General features: G+C 38.8%; 1 protein-coding gene across 2 annotated transcripts in view; it reads left to right on the forward strand.

Annotated features, from left to right (window-relative positions):
* The window catches only part of IL1RAPL1 (interleukin 1 receptor accessory protein like 1), a 1,175,651-nt gene that overhangs the window by 1,122,623 nt on the left and 27,510 nt on the right, over positions 1 to 25,518 (forward strand). For both annotated transcript variants that reach the window (XM_039511406.1, XM_039511397.1), the window contains 2 exons: positions 5,632 to 5,764; positions 8,468 to 8,613. In XM_039511406.1, coding sequence (XP_039367340.1) covers positions 5,632 to 5,764; positions 8,468 to 8,613 — 279 coding nt within the window. The remainder of the gene's footprint in view (positions 1 to 5,631; positions 5,765 to 8,467; positions 8,614 to 25,518) is intronic.

The raw sequence follows: 25,518 nt of genomic DNA on the forward strand, positions 1-25,518 counted from the left end.
GCTGAAGTATCATTCAGTGCAATTTATTCTAGCTTTTACAGAAAGCAAGCAAGAACATATTCATCTTCAGAACTAAAGACAAGGCAGACAAATACAGTTGATGTTTGCTGCTTTGTAGGTGATCTCTTAAATTTCTTTATTTTATTCTTATTTGAACATAAAGAAAAGACTTGTACTGAAAGGCACAACATATTCATGTAGCATTATTATTTGAACTGGAGACAGAAAGCCCATGTTCCCTGGATGTACTATTATTGATGGGACACCAGAGAAGCAGGGAATGCGAGGCGTCAGGCTGGAAGAAACTCAGCCACATGGACAGAGCAATGCATAAGGTTTTATAAAGTTCCTTTATAAAACTTATGCAACTTAATCTGCATTCAGCCTCACTCTTTGCCAGTGAAACAATCCAGGGTTTTTTTTCCCTCTCTCTCTTTTGTCTTCCTTTCTAGAGTAATTTGCTGGTCGGTTAGCAGTCTCACTTTAATAATTCTCATCTCACATTTTGAGTAAAACCATTACTGAGGACCCACATGGAAACAGCATTATCTTGAGATTTCATGGTAAACTGCAGCAATAAGAGAGAGAAAGAGAGAGAGGTGAATGCCCTTGTTAATAAATTTAAACGTGGATTTTGACTCTTTAAAAGGATAGACGGTAAAACAGTAATAATCCTGCATTGACAAGAAAATTAAAGATGGCAGCATTCAAAGTAACCATAACATGCCCACTCATTGTCAGATGTGCACTGTTATTCATGCAGTTTGACAGTTGTTCAAAGCTTTACAAAATTATCATTTACAAAAGTAATTGCTTAAGGGTAACTGTGAATGGCCTAGAATTACTATCTCTGAGGTTGTTTTCTACATTGCCTAAAGGGAAAGCATCTTTTAGAGTTAGTTTATTTACTTAGATTTGCAAACATGCTCATCTAATAATCATTTATGCTCAACAACAATTTTAAAACATACCAATTATTAAAGCCAAAAGCCCATGAAGACCTTTCTACTCTCCAGACAAACTGTTCTCCATCTTCTTTCTCCAAATTCCTACTCCTATAGAAAAAAAGCCAATAGCCCAGTAGCATGCCATAAAGATGATTAAATCTGATAAAGGAGCAACCATAGAGAGCAATGAGTGAGGTATAGCCTGACACCACTTGATGTCCCTCTCAGTGAGACTGCAGGATCCCCACTCCATCCCCCAGCTGTGACCAATTTTATAGTATGTCCACCCCTATGAAATTCAGATTCTGGCAGAGCAAAGGGAGGAAAATAGACTATATGAGAGTCAAGGACCCCTCAGTGAAATTGTCCAACTGACAGCTTCCCATCCCTTCTAATTAGCTTCTAATTAGATCCTTCCTAGTGATCTCCTAATCACCTTTCCAATGGGTTTATTTTGAAGCTCAGCTATAATAGAAAGAATAGATGAACTTACAGCTGAACACCTGATATATTAATGCCCTAGTTCAACAGCAATATTCTGCACAGTATTACTAAGGGACAGTACAACCTTCTTCATTTATTTCCCATATGTAAAGATATCATATTGAATAGGAACTTTAAATTCTGTGTCTAAAAGCATACTTAAATATTTTATTTGGGGGGTGGGGGGGGAAATCCCTCAGAATTTAGTCAGGGAAAAGCCTCAGTCTTTTAAACTTTTGCTTTTCTAACACATTTTTTTTCTTAACAAAATACAGTGTTTAATGTCTGTGGGTTGATATTTATTTAATATACACTAATAAATGGCTTATGAGCCCAATGAGTACAGAAATCAGTGCAGCAGGTTTCCGCTGGCTGCAGGAGCTCAGCACCCCATGGATCCTAACCTTGATGCTTCAGGAGTAAATTGGCCAGCAGCCAAACTACCTCAGGCTGTGGTCTTATCAGATCTAATAAACTGTCAAGTATTGGACTGGGGTTGTACTTGGTAGGAAAGCTCCAGGAAAAAGCCCAAGGTGCTGGAGTGACGGTGATTCAGTAGATAGCCCTCTGACTTTTAAGACAAAGTTGGGGAATGCTACAGTGGTACTTATTATCTGCTAAAGGAAATGTATTTTGGATTAGACAAACAACTGAGGTGTCTTCTTACCACTTGAGAGCAATAAACATCCAGTGGCTGTATGTGAATGAGTAGGAGGCACTCCCTTGTCACAATTACCACACAAGTGTTTTTATCATAATTGTATTGTCAGAGATTATCCTGATTTTACGCCATCTGTGTCCTTCCCCTTGCCAAAACTTCCTGCCAAAGCTCTGCTAGGACAATTTTGGGGCAGCTGGTCCTCTCTGACCCTCTGTTGGGACTGATAGTCAACAGTTAATTTTACCTTGTACTTCCTGGAAATTGAAATCAGGTACATAACGTACTCTTAGAGAAAGCAAAAGTCTATTTCCTAGAAAACTAGACAAAGTCAAGGTAAGTGACATGGAAAAATAAATGTGACAGCTGAGGAATCCTGCAGAAAATAAAAAGTCATTTGTATAAACCTGCTTCAGAATTGCTGTGAGAAGCTACATGTGATGCCTAAACTCATCAAGAAAGTTTAAGTTACAAAGATATAGCCTGAAAGCTTACCAAGTTGTATTCTGTATTTGACCTGTGTTAGCTGAGCTTCTAATTCAACTCTCAACTCATTCCACTCAAATTATTTCAGGATTTGGAAAATCTGAACCCCCTGCCTGCTGAAGAGCTGTGTTCCATGGGGTCGTCCTGAGATGACCAAAATTGCTTCATTATTCAGGAATTCCATGTCTTGCTTTCTGGTTATTAGATTAACCTTCTCCTCTTCCCTGTGCCAACTATTTGGACACTCATGCCATCTTGATAGCCATTTTTAGCAATACTACCCATGACAACATGTGTCAGGGAATTTCTCTGAGTATGCTTAGGAGGGTGTGATCTGTGATGCGTGCTGTTGCTACCTTGCACTGAGTGAAGGTAAGTTTTCACAAAATGATCAATGATAATCCACTTGCCAAACAGCTGAAAGAAGGTAATAAGTGACTCTTGCCTTTAAAAATGTAAACATTGATTGCAAGGTTTTATGCCTTGTAGGTCTGTGAATAGGTCAGCAGGGTGGTAGCCAGATGTTTTCCTGGAAAATAAGATAACTAAGACTCTTATTAAATAATTATCCATCTGGCTATCATACAGTTGTGACACAGAGGCTCACTGATGGTTGACATTCTGTCAACAACTCTTAACAAGCCTGATAAATTCACTACAACTAACACGTTGCTGTCATAATATTTACCTATAAAGAATGTTGTGTGAGGTATCAAATGAAAGCCAGTAACACCCTGGTCAATGCTATCATTGTGAAATGTGTATATTAACTACTATATGAGGAATTATGGATACTTACTGATACTAATCTTTAAACACCAAACACAGGTAGAAACAGGTTTCCTTCCAGACAGGAGGGAACATAGTTATCTCCCCACCTCTAATGTAAACTTAGCATTGTGAGTCAAGTTCAATAGGAGTTACATTTGCTAGTAAAGTGAACAGAAAAAAACAAATTAACAGGGGGAAGTGGAAATACCATGGTGATGGCACCCTGGAGAACCAGTGATGGGGTAGGAGGCTCTTATCTAGTGCACTTCAAAGTACACTTCAAAAGGATCCATTTCAAAGGTTGCTAGACTATAAGAAGGGAAGAGAACCCCTCTGTTATCCACCAGCAAGGAAGCAAAAAGGACCATGCTTTTTGCATTCATAAAAGTTGGATCCTGACCCATGGGGCTGGTCATGCTGAGAGGTTGCGTTAGGTGATAAACTTATCTTAGACAGGTTTTAGCCTGTTAAAATGATTAGTCTATTATTTTATTTGTAACCATTGCTGTTTCCATTATTCTTACACAATACTCACTTGAATCTGAGACTCTCCCTTCTTAGGTAATAAACTTATTCCCTTTTTACTGTACATTCATATCAGTGGTGTAATATTAAGCAAAGCAGGCTGGCAGATACACTGTCTCTTTGGAGACAGCAAACTTGGCAATTTCTGTGGGTGTCTAGTGGCAGGGGCTGGATATTACAGGGGAACCCTCTTCAAGGGGGCCTGGGGATTTGGGTGCACCTAAAGTTAACCTGTAAGCTAAAGTACACGTTAGAAAAGCTTCTGAGAAGATTATCTGTGTGGCTAACAGACTGGAGTGACAGGGAGCTGATACCCAGTTTAATACCAGCATATCTCTCTCTCTGAGGCAGTGGGGTAACAAGGTGATATATAATCCTGGATGCCCCCAAAAAGCATTGCAACTGTATCCTGCAGTTGTTTCCAAAGGAAAATGAAAATAAGTTGTGCAAATGTTTATTCATTTCATGTGTTCTCTAAGAATCAGATCCTCTTCACTAACCCATGCTGAGTAATACCTTACTCTGCAAGTAGGCCCATTTATTTCATCTCTATTTGTAACTCCATTACAGACATTGTGGTTAGTCTGCTGGTCTTTAGAGACCCAAGACTAAAAATTGACAACATAGATTGAAGATAAGTTTGGTGATCTTGATTTAGGGACAGTCCCAGAGAATCAATGATAATACTCTCCTCATGCAAGAAAGAACAGGCCCTTACTCCTGAAACCACCACATAATTCTAGATAAATAGTCACTGCCAGGGAAAAGAGCACACAATCGTTCAGAAGAGTAGATACAGGCTAAGACCAACGTGCCTTTACGGAGGTGAATGGGGACAATGAACAGTGTACCTTTTGGGCAGTATGTCTAACTCTAACCAGCGTTATCAATTAGTCAATTTCACATGAACAGTATATGTCAAGTGTCACTTTTTCTGTGTGCAAAATTAAAACAAACTGAATTAATGCAATGTTAAGGTTGCACAATCAAATCATATCAAAGCAAGTCAGAACTGTACACATTAAGGTTCCTGCAGTAACATTAAATTAGTAACATTGCACATGTTGCATTCCTGTTTTCTTTGTGTGGATTTCTGTTAATATTTTAAAATATGGCTCACAAAATATAGAATAAGTACACACATATATTATTCATTACACTTGACGTTCACAACTCAGTGAAGTGGCTTGGGTCGGGAATGTGAGTCATGCCTTTGGCTTCCACATAATGATTGCCTACTGACAGTTCTCAGCAGGGCTAACTTAACAGGGAAGAAGCACCTCTTCTTTTAACGGCTGTATCTTGGCAGTAGAAATAGCAATGAGACCATAGGGGTCTGTTATAGTAACTGCTATAAACTTAAGCAAATACGGATTTGATTGAAAATGTATTTTTTCATAACCTGTACCTATTTTGAATAGAAAAACGTGGAAGTAGGCCAGATGTTTAGTCTATTTTTGTGTTCGGCAAATCAGCACACTAGCAAGTTGTTACGGACTTGATCCTGCTTTCTTTGTAAATCCAAACTCTCGGTGAACAAATGCAAGATTGGACCCTATTTCTATATAATTTGTTTCTTCTTTTTGTTTCCAGAGAATATGTTAAACATTGGTTGGAAATTAAGCTACAACTGACTATATGCAAATCAATGATTTTTGCAGATTCATATAAGAGTTCAAAGGGTTTCTAGCAGCAGATCCAAAAATTAAATATTTTTTTCAAATTTTGAAATAACATATTCTCTTTAATTCTCTGTAACAGGCAATTCTGCTAACCTAACCTGCCGAGCTTTCTTTGGATACAGTGGAGATGTCAGTCCTTTAATTTACTGGATGAAAGGAGAGAAGTTTATTGAAGATTTGGATGAAAATCGGGTCTGGGAAAGCGATATTAGGTAAAAAGCAACATTTTTGTTCTTTCAATCAAGATTAATACTGTATTTGTTTTTAAAGTGAATAGTACTGTGTAAAAGGAAGGAATAGATTTTATTACTAACATGAGTATGAAAAGGCTATGGGCCTGATCTCTTCTGTTACACCTGTTTCATGTCAGTGTAACTCCATTGACTTCAGTGGTATTACACCAGTATGAATCTGTGGAGTAGATTACACTTGGAAAGGGGGAACAGAGAAAGTGGAGGCGTTGGCAGGATTCTCATCTCAGTTTTAGCACCATAAAATCAGAATAAATGACACAGGAATGCAGTGATGTAACAGATTATAATCCATACAATGGCTTCATCAAGTAACAGAAAACATTGCAGTATTGAACACCGAAAGGTTACTGAGAAGATGTCAAGGGAAATAAATATGTCGGGAAACAGGGCTCACAAATAAATACATTTTTAAAGCCATGGAGCACAAAATGTTGTAAGTGTCAAAAGCTGGCCTTTGTTTCTAAATATTATTGTTCCTGATATATGTGAAAGGAATTACATTCAATTATTACAGAAGAACTAGACCTTAAGAACGTTGCTTGTCTTCCAGTGCCCATGATTTTCTTTCATATGGTCTACTTCTGCCTGCTGAATATTTATGTACTGTGCTGCTTGAGGAGGAATATCGTATTCTTGTGTTGCTTCTAAAAGTGCTGCCTTAATCTGAGATTGTCCATTCATTAGGAATGCTCTGGTTGACATACCCTAGAAAATCATGTACAACAGCGTTTCTCAAACTGGGGTCCATGAGGGTACTCTGGGGGGGTTGTAGGCCCTGCTCATCAATTCCTCCCCCCCACCAACTCCTCCCTCTCCCTCCCAGCACCTCCTGCATGCTAGGGAACAGCTGTTGAGAGGCATGCAGGGAGGCGCTGGGAGGGTGGGAAAGGAACAGGGATGGGGCGTACTCTAGGAAGGGGGTGGAATCATATCCAGGGCCGACAGCCCTGCTGATCAGCTCCTCCCCGTCCCTCCTTGTGTCTCCTGCACCCCAGGGAACAGCTGTCCCATGGAGTGCAGGAAACGCTGGGAGGGAGAGGGAGGAGTGGTGAGGGAGTGGAAAGAGGTGGGGAAGAGGAGGGACAGGCGTGAAGCGGGGGCGGGAAGAGATGGGGCAGAGATGAGACCTTAGGGGAAAGAGGTGGAGTGGGGGTGGGGCCTGGGGCTGAGTGGGGGGCTTGGGGAGTCTGCGAAAAATTGTAAATCAAAATGGGGGTCCTTGGGTTGCTAAAGTTTGAGAACCGCTGATGTACAATATGATTTTAAAATATCTACATGGGTCTGAAAAGAACCTTTTTCCACACAGTATATAAACCAGTACTCTGTGTGTGAATGCATGAGTGTGTGTGTGTATGTGTGTGTGTTTAAAATATAGTTACCAGTATAAAATGACAGCAAAAACTTCTTAATGAATTACATATGCAGTTTAGATTATATGTATGTTATCCACAATGAATACTCATGACAGACTAAAGTTAGCATATTTAAATGTAATCTCTTACAAAAAGGTTTGCTACTCCATAGCCTTGTTAATCTGGTCTGATTCTCAAAGTAAGCTTCAATATCTTCAGACAAATTAAAGTAACAGAGGAAACCGTATATCAAAACCACTAAGGCCGTGCAAACATTCAACGTTATTCAAGTCATGTTCCACCTCCCACAAGTGATGGAAAGGTGGAGGCAGAAATATCTCACTCGAGTGTACTCTAATTTTATTCCACAGAGTTCAAGTCCAATACACCAGATTACATAGAATTGTGCTATGCTGTATTTCTTATTTAAAGCTCTCCTACAGCCTGTCATCCAGAGATTTAGGGCTTTAAACATTTTCAAGAAGTGATAACCCTCTTCACAACTGGCTTGGTTCTGTGTTTGTTCAGGGAGGACCCTGAAGAGTTTTTCCATTTTCTTTAGGCATGTGAATAGTGTGGGTGATGAGCGTTTGAAGCAATTTCCTGTTTGCTTGGTTGTTTTTTTTAAAACCAGTGCTGGGACTAGTGAGGGGACAATGGGTAGAAAGGGAAGACAGGTGGTATCCAAAGAGGTTTTTACTCAGGAAGTGCTTGCTTTTATCATCCACTTGAAATGATATTAACCGAGGGAACATTAACTGTTCCAGCTTTCACTGCTGGTTTATAACTGCTTAGTAAAATAAAGATGAAGTGATGATTTTTCTTACTATAAAAATGGCCATGCTGCTTCCTTTAGAAATGTCAAAGCATCTCAGAAATTGCCTTTGGACAAAAACAAAACTTGGACCATACCGTTAGTAGAACCCTCGACCTGGAATTAACCATTTGGAACCTCTCCAGGCCTACTCCATATCCCATCATTTCAAGAGATCAGATCCTACTTTTAAGCTGCATGTGAACTTCTCATCATGGTCTCCTTTCCAGCCCTCAATATATTATCAGTGTGTGCGCATCATGCTGCTTAAGGAAGACAATTAACTGCAGCTCTCATTAACAGCTACAAAGCCAAACCTCTTCATTAGGAGTGAGGAAGAAAAGAGCATAATATAATCTAATTAAGATTGGTTTCAAATTTGGCTATGGTTTGATGCAGAGTGCTGCGAATTGTGAGTAACATTATATTATGATTATCTAATGCTCTGACATGGTACAAAAAGACTCTTATGTCTGAATTATTTCATTTTTGTAGAGTTATTAAAGAACATCTTGGAGAACAGGAGGTTTCCATCTCATTAATTCTTGACTCGGTGGAAGAAGGGGACCTAGGAAATTACTCCTGTTATGTTGAAAATGGAAATGGACGCAGACATGCCAGCATTCTTCTACATAAGAGGGGTAAATATATGACTTTTTAACATAGCTACTGTATATTGTAATGATGTTGTATTTGTAAACTTTCCTTCAGAGGCTACCCTTAGCTTTATCAGGCAAAGGCTGATTGTTTGCTTCCCTGCATCTGTGAAGGTCTATGAAATAAACCAGGGAAGCCCACTGTTAACTATGGTTGTCACCACAAGAAATATAATAAAATAACACTTTAATAATGACTGTGTACAAGATACATTTAACAACTCATGGGTGTGAAAACTGACAAAAGTTTAGTAGGGCAGGAAATTAGTAATATAACTTTAATCATTTTCTGTTTAAAAAAAAAAAGCCCAGATATTAGAAAAGTTATAGCTAATAGATTCCTGTTGAAAAATGTACATAAAAATCCCACTAGGAAAGTTACTGCCTTTTCTTAGTCACCCTATTTTGCAGAGATTTTTGTTCTAATATATTTAATCCAAAGGTCTCTGAGAGAGAGTATTGAGAGATAAACAGCTAAAGGTCTCCCTGTTTTCACTATCCATTGATATCAGGTGCTTTGAGCCTAGCTAATGGCCACAGCAGTCTCCCACTGAGATAATTAGGATGAGACAGAAAGCACTTTGCTAAACAAGACTCTCAGTCCACTTGCACACTTTATCTCCTGTAATGTATTCCATTTTGACCTGTGCTATGCCTGATGCTCTCCATACTCCAACAAAATCCCATTGGCTTGAATAAGAAATGAAAGATCAAGACCAGTGTCAATTTTTTATTGTACTTATTTTTAACCCCTTTATTAAAGGGCCAGTTTCTTACTGTGTTTCTCAGGTGTCTGTTTACATTAAGGCAGCAGTCAGTTCTTTAGTTTTAGTCTTGTCACATGAGAAGTTTGCGTAAATCCAAAATGGGACCACAAGGGAAACTATCATAAATAGTAACATTTTAAGTTTCTTTCCCACCCACTCCAAAATAATAGTACAATAATGCTTTGTGGCTATTCTACTGCACTAAGATATAGCACTTATCTCATAAGAGGTAAGAACATAGAAATAATCAAATGATCTGTTTGGCTTGGCATTTATACAGTAGGTGCTTTGTCATTTATTCTTAAAAGTATTGAGTTGGGAAATTATTCTAAACCAGCTAGCCCGTCTTTGAAGTTTATTAATAAACCAGCAGGTAGGCAGGGGTCTATTCAGAGGTGTTTGAACCCATGTGATGAGATCAATTCAGTGAACACTATAAAACCCCATAGGTTATCATTTAATAGTAAAATTAATGTACGGATCTTTTAGGATAAATAATTTCAAAGTTTTGATGAGTTTAAAAACAATAATTGATTGATATTTAATAGATTTTTTTATTATAATCTCCCTTTCTGTTACTTTTCCATATCAGCAATAACAGTAAGACTATAACACTACCTATAACCTACCAAGGTAGGAGTTTTGCCACTGCTAGCCTTTTAATCTGGCAATGTACATGGCCTAAACTTTGCAAATTCACTCTGTTCCTCCTGTCTCCCTTCATGGAGCTGTCAGTATAGCAAACAAACCATAGCATGTAGCCTTGTGATGACATGTATATGAAGAAATATTCAGAAAATCAAATCATCATCACAATGAGGAAAAAGTTAGAAATGGCATACTTTTTAAAAAATAGCTGTGAATCTGAAATATTTGTTTGAAAAGTGACCCTAGTGGGTCTGTAAAATGCAAAAGGTACTATCATGAGCATTCTACATACATTGCACTTTGACAACTGTTTCAGTAAAATGAGAAATTAACCGTGACAGATAAAAATTCTAACTAGTCTCTCAGGTCTCCTAGAAGGACAAGCTTTGCACAGCTTGCTTGGTTTTCTGTAAATCACCATGGCAACACTCTGTTTTAGGTTCCTTGTTTAGACCCACATTTAGTCTCTGCTAGGAATGTGTATTTATTAATTTCCAATTATTTGGTGCAATCAGTAACTAGCAATAAATTAGGGAAATTTGCTTCCCAAACATTAAAAGACAGTACTTTAAGGTTTTAAGTTTTAATTGCTGACATTTTTTTGTTTTGCAACTTGCTTTTTAAACAAATAAAAATGCTGGATCTGGAATGCTTATTAGATACATAAACAATGGATTAAAACTTCATAAACTCTATATGCAATGCAATAGCACTGTTTAAAAAAAAAGTAAAGATGAAAAGCCTTATTGTTAAACAAAGACCTTTTCCAGTTGTATCAACTCAACGTAGTCATTGATTTAAAACCACTACCCCTCTGGTAACTCTAACTATAGATGTTTTCTGTAATATATTATCATAGGGATGTTTAATTCTAAACAACTTTCACTCAGTGAAGGCTGATCTCCTGAGGTTAAGATCATTAAGTGCTCATCGACCTTGAAAATTGTAAAATTACTCTGCAAATAGGGTGCAGTACAGCCAGAGTCCATTTAGATATATCACGGTAAGAATAACTGAGCTCAGGGATGGGATCTCAAAACTCTCTCTCTGCCATTCACTGTGTGTCCTTGATCAAGTTACTTAGCCTCTGTGTGTCAGTTTTCCTATTTGCAAAATGTGATAATATTACTTACCTACATCACAACAATACTTGAAAGTGTTTGTTCAGTGTTTTTAAAATATAAAGTGCTATACTGCGTAAGAGTCAAGTATTATTTCTCATAATAATATCAGCATCATCTATGGACCACAAAGTGCTCTACAAACATCAGTCAAGTGTGAAGCATGAGAGTCCCTGTGAAGATGGTAGTGTACCCATTTACCATTGGAAAACTGAGTTACAGAGAGATTAAAGCCCAGATTTTTCAAGGTATTTAAGTGTTGCACTCAGCGTTATGATGCTTAAGTGATTTAGGGGGCTAAATCTTATTTTCAGAAGGAATTTAGGCACTTTGGGATTTAGGATCAGTTAGACATTATAATGCTGAGTACAGCAATCTCACAATATCTTGAAAAATCTGGGCCTAAATGTCTTGCCCAAGTTAACAAAGAATATCAGTAGTGGAAGGGATGGGAGGAGAATCATAGGAGTCCTCACTTCCATTCTGCTTACATAACCTCTTTACTTCACCATTGTTCAGATCAAGTTCTTTTCCTTTTATCCAAGAGAAGAGAATTATGCTTCTTTGATACTGCTTCTTGATTTTATTATCAGTGGTGTCTATCATTTATCATTTGTAAATCTGGTACATCTTCAACTAGATTTTGGAACCCTCCAGAAACAGATTTTGATAGACAACCGAGCACAAGCTAATTAATGGTAGACTGTTTTATAATATATAATGTGTGAATCATGCACTGCAGTATTATATTTCTGTGGGGTTTAAATTCAAGGAAACAGGTCCACAGCTTGCCAATATAATAAGTAATATAATATAAGACAATATCTTTGAATAATGGTATCTCCTGAAAAGTGAGACTGTCTTTTGTCATAGAGCAAATCTTCCACGGTGATGTTTAATTACATGGTAACTTGGAATTACAAGATAGCCTTTAACTGCACATTAACTTGTGGAAAAACTTTGGCTGTTCATTTTAGCAGACAAAACACCATAAAGAAAGTGATCAAATGTTTCACCATGTCATACATTTTTATTTTTATTATTAAGAAGCAAAATATATAAACTAACATTATAACATTTTCTGTGGTCCATCTGCCAGTGGGGAAGACACAGGGCTCTGCTATTTTCCCCTTTATTATGGCAGATCGTAGCCAATGTCTTTTTTGCAGCTCGTATGCATGTCTTCTTGGCCCACTGTCCCCACTGCATTCTTGCTCCACAGTAGCGGTCACACCAGTATGCTTGTTTGTTTACTTACCTGTCATAACTGGTCTGCTCCCTTTGATCTTTATAATCTAGGGCTGGTCAAAACATTTCACATGAAAGATTTTCCCATTGGAAAATGGAGTTTTGTCAAAATCCGAATTTTCAGAAGGAAAAGATCAATTTTTGACTGACTTTTCCAATGGGAAAATTGAAGAAGAGAAAAAGTAGTTGTTGTTTTGTATAATATATTCTGCTGACCTCTGTAGTATTAGTACCACCCGCCTTCACAGTGATGAAGCTTGAGAAGGGCCAGCTAATATCTAAAGGCTGGAGAAAGGATCTCATGTTTTCTACACATCGTACTCCTAGTTCATTCATCCATCCACAGAACATTGTTCTCTTGCTGAGAAAATACAGATGGTAAGGAATTCTGGCTAGATCAGGATTTCTCAAACAGGGGTCACCGCTTGTGTAGGGAAAGCCCCTAGCGGGCCTGGCCATTGTGTTTACCTGCCTCGTCCGCAGGTCCGGCCGATCGTGGCTCCCATTGGCCACGAATCGCTGCTCCGGGTCACTGGGAGCTGCTGGAAGCGGTGGCCAGTTCGTCCCTTGGTCCGCGCCGCTTCCAGCAGCTCCCATTGGCCCAGAGCTGCGATCCGCAGCCAGTGGGAGCCACGATCGGCCGGACCTGCGGATAGGGCAGGTAAACACACCAGCCTGGCCCACCAGGGGCTTTCCCCTTTTTGAGAAACCCTGGGCTAGATCAACAGAATGATGACAGAAAGATCAGCTTTCTTGTACTGAACTTCAAAAGTAAATTCAGGAGTCATATTGTAAAATTCACTCCTTCAGCCCTGAAGGGAATATCTCACTTGCACATGACATCCACTGAGACAGCCATGCATCAAGTCTACCAGCTCTCAATTCTGCTGTCCTAATATCTCCAGATCAGCCTTAACCTGGATGGCAGTAAATTAGGTGGATAAGGTATGTCATGCTTTTCCAACATAGGTCAGAAAAATCAATTCACATATCATCTGGCCTTCAATGTCAAATAACATAGATCAACATTACATAAAGCTCCCAGGTAAAATACAGGCAGTCTTAGCCAGAAAAGTAATGTTGCATCACCCTTAAGCAGGCATATTTCAAATAAGATATTCCTGGTTTAAAAGGATCAGTTGTTTGTTCAAACTCTGGACGTTATACTGATGTTGATAAGAAAAAAAATTGAGACCACTGGACCTGAGAGATAATTTAGCATCGACCAATCTCAATCAGTTTTATCTACAAATCCTACTAGCTTGCTGAAATCTATATCCATCAGAATCATTTTCAGTTCACTGTCCTGCCCTTTCAACTAGCTTCACTCCCAAGAACATTCATCCAAGTGCTGGTCACTATGAGTGCAGCAATGTAGGAGCTTTATTTCATTTCACTTCACTTCATTCGTCTGAGCTCCTTCACTGTAGAAGACAAAGAAAGTCATTGGAATGTCATCACAGATATTTCAGTGGTTGTCTTTGGTGGTGAAAACAAAACAAGAGCTCATTAAGGCCAACCCATATGATCAGGCATCTCAGAGCCAGATGATATTTACATAGAATAGAAAATATGTACCTCCAAGGAGAAAATCTGGAGGTCAGAGACATGAATTCAAATATTTTAGTCAATTTTCTCCTTTCCCAGGAGCCATTGCTCCACTCTGATTCTAGTCAGCTCAGTCAATCTTAGTTGTGTCAATGGGTTATTTGCAAAAGTAAGGTACTTGCAGAAGTTGCTCAAAACTAAATGGACTCCATGAGGAAGTCAGAAGGAAAACAGAAGCTTAATGTGGGCACATCCTTGCATTTCCTCCAGGCTAATGAATGAGACCTCTCATGGACGTATCTCTGAGTATTGCATCCATAGGGAGCTAGCCACTAATGACAGGATTAAAGTCACTGTAAGCTGTAGATGCTCAGCCCCACTGAAGATCAAACCATAAGAGAAATGGAGGCCCTCTTGGACCACCCTATGGAGATGATAGAACAGGTCCTATACAAGATAAAAATTCTCTCTTCCTCCTAGAGAATAAGAAAGTATTTGTCCTTATTTTGTATTCCCTTCAAACCACTTCACACTGTTGGGTAGAGATTTTAATTCCTTCAAGGTTTGTGCTTGCGAGCTTCGCTCAGCAAATGGGTAAATTACCTGCCTTTTTAAAATTCCTCTTATATTTTTCACCAACACCAAATACTCCATCAGACTTGCCCTACAGCACTTTTCTCACTAATGCTTTTCACCTTTATTAGGAAACAACTCTTCCAGACATCTGTCTCATCCATTTCCCAAGGAGGAAATCCTTCATTCCCTTTGATATTAGAAAGGCCCTTAAGATTTATCTTTCCTTCAAACCTCAGAGGCAATTTTCATCCTGCCCAAAGGCCGCAAACTGGGATCACAAGGTTCCAGGCCAGGATCACCCTAAGTAGACCAAGAACAGTATTTCAAAATCACATAAGTGAGGGTTTTGCAAAAATCCAGAGTCATTTGTTTAGATGCCTTTTGGCGAGAGTGAGATAGAAGCTTTGGTGGAGTAGCTGTGTGAGGCAGCCACTTGGGAGTCATTGCACATCACCACAGAACACAGCCAAAGTATTATGATGGCTCTGGCACACAGTTTTTCCAGTCACTGAGATCTCAGGCCGGTCCCGCTGTGATAGACTGTTCCCAAACTCTCCAGTGAAATGGAGAATCTGGACAAAATTAATCTAGAGTCCATATTAGCCCAGATCATGAGAGATTTGGGCAGACCCCTTAACGATAGCCTTTCAGGTAAAATTAACAAAATGAATGTGTTTCCCTGGATACTGTATATCCTCAGAATCTCCAAGTTACTATTCTTCCATTTTATTTTAGGAAAATTAGTGAATTTTTAAAAATATTTTTCGGGGGCAGGGGAGGAGATGAGGAGACCTAGATTGGCTTTATGTAAATTGTAATTCCCAGTCACATCTGGAGGCTTCTATTTCCCCAACTGGCAGGCAGCCTTATGGCTCCAGAACACAACAAAGCTGATCCCTCCCTGGCTGCTGGTGGAACAGGAGTTGTTACAGCCCTTCCCATTGGCAGGAATACTGGATACAGAGCATTGCCATTTTCATCATAAAATGTCACCTACAGAATTGTCTATAAAACATGGGTCCCTCTGGTTAGAAAAATTAAATTCCATCCCTTCTCTGACTTTGATGCTCTACTTTGGGGCAACCTGCATTGTTGACAATTGACAAGAAGCCATGTGGAGAGGATGGATAGGTAAAAGGATAATTTGGGTCTGTCAATTGATCTTAGAGGATCAGTTTCTGCCATTCAACCACTCCAACAACACTATTGCCATATGTCATATGCCGGAGGCCTCATGCATATCCTTGGAATTTTTAACTATCATAGACAGCAATCTCCTAACTGAAAAAAGTGTTGCATTCAACATGGGGGATTCTGTACTAGATCTCGTTGTGACAGATAAAGAGGAACTGATCACCAGATGAAAAATAAATGGTAGCTTAGGTAGCAGGGATCATGACTTGATCACATTTATAATGTACAAATACATTTATACACACTTGGTGCTTTAAAAGGGCCAATTTCACAAAGCTAAAAACAATTCTGAGCCAGATCAGCTGGGAGGAAGAATTTAATCATAAAAATATAAATAATAATTGGGAATTGTTTCAGAACATTTTACTAGATGCCCACAATTGAGAAAGAAGGCCATAGTGGTTAAAAAACTGGCCTGGTTTAGAGGGGAAGTGAAGGCAGCTATAAAAAAATAAAAGTAATATATAACAAATGGAAGAAAGAGGAAGTTGACAGTAATGAATATTAATCATAATAGTAGAATTGTAAAAAAATTGATAAGGGAAGCAAAGGGACTGGTCAGCAGAGGCAAGGACAAATGGAGCTACTATAAGATGGGTGCAAAACTGGTTGGAAAACCATTCCCAGGGAGTAGTTATCAGTGGTTTACAGTCATGCTCGAAGGACATAACAAGTGGGGTCCCATAGGGATCAGTTCTGGATCCGGTTCTGTTCAATATCTTCATCAATGATTTAGATAATGGCATGGAGAGGGCACTTATAAAGTCTACAGATGATACCAAGCTGGGAGGGGTTGCAAGTGCTTTGGAGGATAGGATTAAAATTCAAAATGATCTGGACAAACCGGAGAAATGGGTCTGAGTAAATAGGATGAAATTCAGTAAGAACAAATGCAAAGTACTCCACTTAGGAAAGAACAATCAGTTGCACTCATACAAAATGGAAGGAGCACTGTGGAAAGGGATCTGGGGGTCATAGTGGACCACAAGCAAAATATGAGTCAACAGTGTAACGCTGTTGCAAAAGAAACAAACATCATTCTGGGTTGTATTAGCAGGAGTGTTGTAAGCAAGACACGAGAAGTAATTCTTCCGCTTTATTCTACGCTGATTAGGCCTCAACTGGAGTATTGTGTCCAGTGCTGTGTGCCACATTTCAGGTAGGATGCGGACAAATTGGAGAGAGTCCAGAGAAGAGCAACAAAAATGATTAAAGGTCTAGAAAACATGACCCGTGAAGGAAGATTGAAAAAACTGAGTTTCTTTAGTCTGGAAAAGAGAAGAATGAGGGGGGACATAATAACAGTTTTCAAGTACATAAAAGTTTTTTACAAGGAAGAAGGAGGAAAAAAATTCTTAATCTCTGAGGATAGGAGAAGAAGCAATGGGCTTAAACTGCTTCAAGGGAGGTTTGGGTTGGACATTAGCATAGGTGCCGACTCCGTGGGTGCTCTGGGGCTGGAACACCCATGAGGAAAAATTAGTGGGTGCTCTGCACCCACCGGCAACCATGCTCCCCTCCCCAGTTCACCTCGCCTCCTCCTCCTCTGCCTCTGCCTCCTCCCCTTAGTGCACAGGGGTGGGGACTTTGGGGAAGGGGTTGGAATGGAGGTGGGGCAGGAGCAGGAGGGGGTGGGGTAGGGGTGGCATCGGGGTGGGGCCAAGAGCAGAGGGGGGTCGAGCACCCACTGGTGTGAGCAGAAGTTGGTGCCTATGGATATTAGGAAAAACTTCCTAACTGTCAAGGTGGTTAAGCAGTGGAATAAATTGCCCAGGGAGGTTGTAGAATCTCCATCACTGGAGATTTTTAAGAGCAGGTTAGACAAACACCTGTCAGGAATGATCTAGATAATACTTAGACCTTCGATGACTGCAGAGGACTGAACTAGATGACTTCTTAAGGTCCCTTCCAGTCCTATGATTCTATGTTTCTATGAATACAAACTATCTGATCCAGCTGCATGGCATTACTTGCAGCTTAAGCATCCCTTGAAAGATGTATTTGGTCTTGATGCACTGGGAGCACCAGAGGCTGCAGGATTGTTGTTGATGTAAACAAAGTTTCATAGGTTCATCCAACCAGCTATATAGCCTGTTATGACTTCCTGACCCAAAAGATCCTGCCTAATTTAGATTGCCTGGAACAAAGGTTTGTATATGTCTTTGAACTCTAGCCAATGGGGAAGTGCCTTGCAAAACATTAAAAACTCTACTATCGATCCACTATTAAGGTTGATTGAGCAGAAAATAATTTCATTCACACTGGTCCCCACACAGGTTACAGTGCATGGGCCCTGCCAAAATAGACTGCTGCTGGAATTGAGAGTCTCCGAGAGCAAAGCTGGCTCATATGTTTTGGGACTGTCCCAAGATACAGTCCTTTTGGCTAGAAGTAGGCAAGAGATTAATATGATAATGGATACCTCCTTAAAAATTACTTCCCAGAACTGTGTTTTGGGATATATCCCATCATCTTGGAAGCTCTCCAGCTCACTGAGAGCTTGGTTCTCTAGAGCAGTGCTTATAACCAAATGACTCTTATTGCTTAGATGAAACAGCAGACTGCCGCCAAGGATAGAAATTTGGCTCATTGACTTGGCTGACCTGGCAGCTGCAGAGCAGGTAATGTTTCAGAGAAAAGTGACCTCAGACAAATTTGAAAAGATTTGATCTAACTTTTTACAAACCTGTGATTAGTTCCTGGCAGATAGAAACAGATGTCATTCTCCTTTCCCCTCCCTGTGGTTTCCTTCCTTTTCTTTCCCTCCCTTCCCTTTTTTTCTGTTCTTCACTTATTTCGCAGGGAAAAAATAATAAAATATAAATTAAAAAAATTCTTTCCCAGGTCTGTGCTTACTGTTTGTATTTGGAGGTGCTGTTTGTCAGTAAACATCTTCTGTGCTGGTGACAGACTGACCACAGAAGAACAGACGTCTTACCTGTTAATTCTTTTCTATGGTCTGGCTACACCAGTGCAAATATCCATGTATGAGAACATACATTATGTAGGTCAGAATCAGTGGTTACTAATTCTCCTGACTACAGTTTTCCCTAGTAAAATAGTTAAAGCCTCTGCAGGGCTTATATCGTTTCTTCCCTAGAAGGGCTTTTTTTTTCAGTTCCTCAATTGCCTGTAATCCATTAGTTGTTGTTGGTTTATTTATTTATTTTATAAAATAATTTTCATTACTTAGGTTTGGGTGTTTAACCACTTTGTTTTCAGCGATGGAAATCATCAACAATAAACTATTGAAGGCATGCCCAAAAGATCCGAATAGGGCATTGGCTGTAAGTTCCCTTACCAGAGTAGAAAGACTGTCTCATTTTGTGTAGTCAGACCACACACACACACACACACACACACACACAACAGGTAAGAAATATTGTTTGGTCTTATTCAGAGCAATATTCAGTGGAATTCTTCAAGCCATCAGTGTTTCAACTAAGTCACTGTTTGCTTTATATGGAATAGGAGATCACTCCTGTTCGTTATAGGTCTAGCAGTATATTGGGATGATAACGCATGTCGCGGAAGCATAGGCAAGCTTAACTCAGGACTTGTCTTCTATGGGTTTGTGTCTGACCTCAAAACATTCTATGTACTTTGATTATTTTAATTTCATTTGCCATATTTATAATGGTACTAAAATTCCATTTTCGAGAAAATTCCAGTATTCTATGAGTTTAGTTCCTCAGCTTTCATAGCAGATCTGTTGACAAAGTTTTAATGGTAGCACTGTCACTGTCATGACACTATAATGCTGTTTTAGGAGTTAAGGAGCTTAAGTAAGCCAAATTGCTCATCTCAAGAACATTTTCAGTCATTAGGACTTGATTATGGCCTATATTCCACAGACTGATGGTGATGATTGACTATTCAGACTTGAGTGAGACAAGAAGGAGCAACTCCTTTTGTAACCTCTGCAAACAAACTACAGGTCTAATAGTTCCCTCTGCCGTAATGTACTGAAATTCTGTAAGACTTCCAAGATTTCAAATGGGAGCTCATCATATGAGATATGTTACTAACAGGTTTTTACACTAGAATGTCTGTTAATTGTTCCTAATGACTTCAACAATTAGGCAAAAATGTAAGTTCCCAATAGAAACAAAACTCCATTATAATAAAACTCTGAAACACTATGTTTGTTAATGTATTAAACTTGTATATCTTATATTATACAAGACAATCTGTTTATATGCTAGCAAAAGCTTTTTTCCAGGTTTCACTCTGAAAGAGCAACAGAATGGGAATTATCACCAGCTATTTTCTTAAATAAGAAATGATTGTAGAAAAACAAAATTCTAGTAGTCATCTAAGAAGCCTGCAAGTTCTTTGTTTGTTGGACAATTCTAAGACTTCCTAGTGTGATTCACAGTTACTTTAGATATAGTTTATATACAGCCAAAGGCGTACATTTGATCTTCGCTCTGATTTACCCACTCCCCCGGAAAAAAAAGTTTGCTGTCGCTATTATACACAATCTCAGATCTAATCAGTATATATTTTGAGACCAAATATATAACCAAGACATTCTGTAACCTTGTTTCATAAATCAGTAAGGCTCTTGGCCTTTTCATTCCCAAGAAGTACGGCACCTCTATGGCAAACCTTAGCGAGAGTACTAAACCTGCTCCCAGATCCCTGGTCTCTGTCAGGGCAGTGCTATGTTGCCAATTGGGACGTACATCAGATTCTTTTTCTACAGTTTTAACAGTTTTCTTAGTAGTTCTTGACTTAGTAGTCAAGTTGTTAAGCTCTTCAGACTCTGCTTTTACTGAGGACAGAATACAGTATGTATATCTACATTGCATTGGAGATGTGACTGCAGTATATGCAGACATACCTGTGCTAGCTTTGATCTAGCTAGCTGGAATAATGTCAATGAAGCTATAGCAGCAGCACAGGCTAGCCACTTGAGTACATACCCAGGGTCCTGGGAGAGCTCATACAGTGCATACTGCTACCCATCATGCCGCAGCTTCACTGCTATTGTTGTTTGAACTAGCTAGCTCAGGTCTGTTTACATATGCTTCAGTCACACTTTTGATTGTAGTACGGACATACTCTGGGGTGTTCACCAGTGATTGTCCACTGGTAACAATATCTATGAACCTATTCCAGTTGTCTTAAATAAGAGTAGATTTTACTGGCACATAGAAATCATTACACATGAAAGGATAGGTATAAAATAGTATATCTGCATATTCAAATGCTCTGTGAAGATGCATTACCATATGCCAAACATTTAAATGATGAATTATTGTACAGTCCCTATAAATGTTTTATTTGCAAAAAAAATGTACTTTTCCTTGCTCAACTTTAATCTTTATGTGTGTGTGCCACTCTTTCTCCTATTCTAAACAGTGCCTGTTTTTCAGTGGGAGTGTCTGTCATATGACCCAAGGAAATGTTCCTCTGTTAGCCAACCTTCTCCTTACGTTATCAGAAACATTTCTTTTCTACGCTAAATTCACTTTATTAGACAAGTTACTATTTACTTCAGCTGCCAAAACCATTTTTGTAGAGCTTGTGCTTTATCCTACAACACAACGGGTATGAATTTTAATCAGTATATTGAAATAGTTCTCTTCAAAATCATATTGATTATTGTTAGAATCCATATAAGAATTCTCAACCCACACTTTCGGAGGTATAGGCTGACCTATACAAGCTGTGGGGCTTGATTGTCCAAAATAAGCAGAATCATGTAAGAATATAGAAATGACAGAAATAGGTACCTTATGCCTCAGTGCTGCAGAGAATTACGTACATGCTTAATCTGAGAGAGTCTGAGTAGTCCCACTGCTTTCGATGAGATTACTCACAGTCCTTAAAGTTAAGAAATCTGTGTAAGTCATTTCAAGACTGAGGCCTGACATAGTAGTATAGTTACACAGCTATAAAATCCCATATCCACTATAAAGGTGTTGGCAGTCCCTATGTGTCCCCTTTTGGCCTGGTGTGGTGCTGCAGGTGTGCCCCACCTCAATTTTTCACGGTAATAGCTTTGCCTGAGGAAAGGAGAAGCCAACACACGTTAACAAAATGACCCCGTTTTAATAAGGCTTCAGGACAGAAGCAATTACAATAAACAGTTTGTTAGGTCCTCCCCTCAGCATCCAGGTTCAGAGCTCTCCAAATTAATGTCCACGACACCAGGTCTCCCAGTCTAATTAGGCTGGTCTCCTGGAGCTTGAGAGAAACCACCACCCACTTCAGCCTGCCTGGCTTCTACTTCCCTTTCCTTACTTAGTTTCCTCTTTCTGTTTTATATAGCCTGGGCCTAGCGTAGCGTAGGGCAGGGCAGAGGCTTCTTGATTACCCCAGGCTTTCCCAACTGTAGGTCCAGTCTGTCCCTTAAACAGGTAGTACACTCCTTCACATCCACTTATAGTTATCCAGAATATCTGAAGCATAATTTGTACTTAGTAACTCAATTTTATACAGAGTAACAAGTAGTCTCCAAAGGAAGCCAAATGAGTCTAAGATATGAAGCTCGGGGGACATCTTTTCTTTGATTTACTTCTCTGTACAAATGCGGTAAATAAATAAATAACCTGTGCGCCACTGCTGAGGAGGTTTATCAAAAGCCAGGTGCAGATCAAAGATACATCCCAGAAGTGCACCTGATAATTACAGTAGGATTAGTGTAAAATGAGTGCATTTATTACCAGCCATATCATTCTGTATGTTTAGAGAGGGCATGTGCTTTATTTTAATTAGCTGTTTCTTTCACTGGATTGCTTGGCCAAACCATCCTGATAAACAGAAAAAATGTAGCCATTGGTCAAAATACTTGTAGCAAATCTCATTTTAAATTGAAGCAATTTATTCAGAAACCAATCTACTACTGCAGCAGTAATCAATGTGTTTTCCCTTAGAGTAGACCCGTTCTTGTTCTGCTGAAGGGCTATTGTTAATTGCCTGTAACTAAATGATTGCTGTGCTCTTGAATGTAACTCTTTGCCACGTGTTCATTTGTTGCGTTTAACAGAATGCCAGTTCCCCTAAGGTTCTGCCTGGTCATTTTCCTTTACAATTTTCACCATTCAGTCTCAGTCCCTTAAACAGGGCAAGGTTTGTAATTTAACATCATAACACAAAGGCTAAACAGATTTTAAAAGGTTTGCGCTTTTTGTTTCTCCCTCTGATGTGGAATTGTGCTGAAACTGAACCTTTTTAAAACGCTGCCACTCCAGGCAACTTGAACTTGAGCAGAAAAAGCACATCACACTTCAAAGACAGTGTAACGCTTGCTGTAGCAACCATTCCCAAAGTTTAATACAAAAGATAGAATAAAGCAATGGAGTGTGAAGACAAGTATGTCTTGCTACCTTTGCCTACAGTGTTGTGTTAATGGTCACTACATAACAATATCCAGATATTATATAGCACTTTTCATCGGTCAGTCTCAACGTGCTTTAAGGAAGTCAGTATCGTTATCCCCATTTTATAGATGGGGAAACCAAGGCACAGGAAAGCTTTGTACAGATCCAGGGGGTCAATCGGACTGGTACTCAGATGGCTAGCCTGTGCCACTACCACAACGGCCACACTGCAATTTTTAGCACTGACTTGAGCAACTGAGCTAGTGCCCGTCTGTTTACTTGGACTGGGAGGTCTGCTTCCAGGTGCAGTTAGACATACCCTTAGGATCAGTGAATGCTCTTATGAATTTTGCTGTGTTGCTCTGCCAATGGTTATGATGCAATGCTATATGAATTCAGATTGATTTTATTAAAAGGAAATAACTATACATGCTGTACTTGCTCTAGAGAGGTTTATAATTCCAACAGTGGAAAATGTACTTTAAAACAGACTCTGTATTGACCAAAGTACTACTTTTTATATAGCATATTAGTTTGCAAGTTGATCGTGGAAAGACAACTACATACAGTGTCTTCTATTTAATCGCTCTATTGATAATTTTGGGGAATATTTTGGTTTTGAATAGTGAAGTTTTTCTTGCCTTTAATACATCCTAACAGCAGGCATATAAGTGGTATATTTTGCACCTAGCAATGTAGCATATTAATTCCCCATATTCTGGTTACCACTGAACAGCTGCATCACTTGTGGTGCAAAATGACAAACAGGCTTTGTAAGCCAGTGTAGTGTAATTTCCATCTCCATTTATTTTCTAAAATATTGTATTACTAACCTATGCAAACTGTATTTTTTTAAGTAATCCTCCTCCCTACAGACCAGAAAAGTACTGAAAGTATGAAATAACAAGCACTGGTCTTAAAAATGTTAACACAAAGGAGTTTTTTCCACAGTTTAGAAAAGAATTATCTGGAATGTAAATACTTTTATTTCATTTTATTACACTTTTAGTGTCCTTTGGGGAGCAATGAAACCTTTTTAACAGCCATGTGTATCAGAATAATAAAAAGTGTCCATTTATTGGTAGAACATAGTAAAATTAAATGGAACTTTTCTCTAATCTTTTATTGTATTAATTAAATTGTATAATGATGTATTATTACATATGCATAACCAAAAAGATTTACCTGGATAACAGGAGGGTTTACATTACTTAACGCAAGTACGTGCTGCCCAAATGGAGGCAAATGTTATGAAGACAGGATAAGACTTCATAGGGCATAGTGCCCCTTAGTAGTACATTATGTAAAGTTTACTTTATGGAACTCTGTATTCTCTTCCAGTTAGGCTTTTTATCAGCTAAAATGTGTCCATTCAATTTCTAAGTCCTGCCCCAGTCCTTCTTCAAAACTGGAGGTTAGAAATATTTAAAATTAATGGATTTTCCTGGGGTATACAAAATTACTGAGCCTCTCTAATTTTAATATAACTAACAAACCTTTGGAGTTTTGCACTATTTTTTTTTCTTTTTGCATTCTGATTTCTTATTTGAAAAGTAGTGAGAATAATAACAAAATGGACTCAAAAGAATTACTTCTGCTTTCTTGAGTATTCAACTCTTGGAAGTAGGAACAACAGACAATGATGACTATCGGTTATTGTTATTATCTGATAAATGATATCACCAAGGAGATTGCTGCTGTCAGACAGATATGGCTGCATTTGATTGGATTCTCCATCCTGAGGGATTCAACTGCATGACAATGATCACCATCTATCATGTGAATCTCCAGTGGTCCATTGTAACAAAGGAAAAGCGGTCATGCTCTGAATCTGAATGTCTGAACTGACAAATTGCAATGATTTGCAACATCTAAACCAAAGACCTCCCTGTTTAGGGAAAAACGGGCGGCGGGGGGAGGAGGAGATGAATTACAGATGAACAGGAAACTGTGTCAAAGATATTAACACATAACTGAGGAATGGGATTTTGAGGTTCCCAGGATGATTTGTCTTCATATCCCACAAACATTTTTATTTATATTTTGAAAAAGTAAAATGGTTATCTTTAATCTAATGCAAATGACAGAAACCCATCATGAAACATAGCTGTGTGTTCTGATATTTTGTGTGAGGTAGGAGGAAGAGGGTTGTGTCTGCCTTCAGCTCCACAAAAGGAGATCAGTTATATGTGCTTAAAATATGAATGGGGTGTGACATAATATATCTATTGCAGACAAAACAGTGATATATAGATATATATTAAACCCAGCACAGAACATTGAGTAAAAATACTTGACTGATTTTTCACATAACCTATTTAAAATGTGGTACGAGGGTATTTACATATATGTAAAGGAAAAACTGCATTATCTGTACATTTCTCAAAGTGTCCCATCAATAATCTGGAAAATTAAGTGCCAAAATCCTCTATTTGTATTCTACTGTTATCTTCAAAC

This window comes from Mauremys reevesii, linkage group 1, assembly GCF_016161935.1.
Source record: "Mauremys reevesii isolate NIE-2019 linkage group 1, ASM1616193v1, whole genome shotgun sequence".
In the NCBI taxonomy this organism is placed as follows: Eukaryota; Metazoa; Chordata; order Testudines; family Geoemydidae; genus Mauremys; species Mauremys reevesii.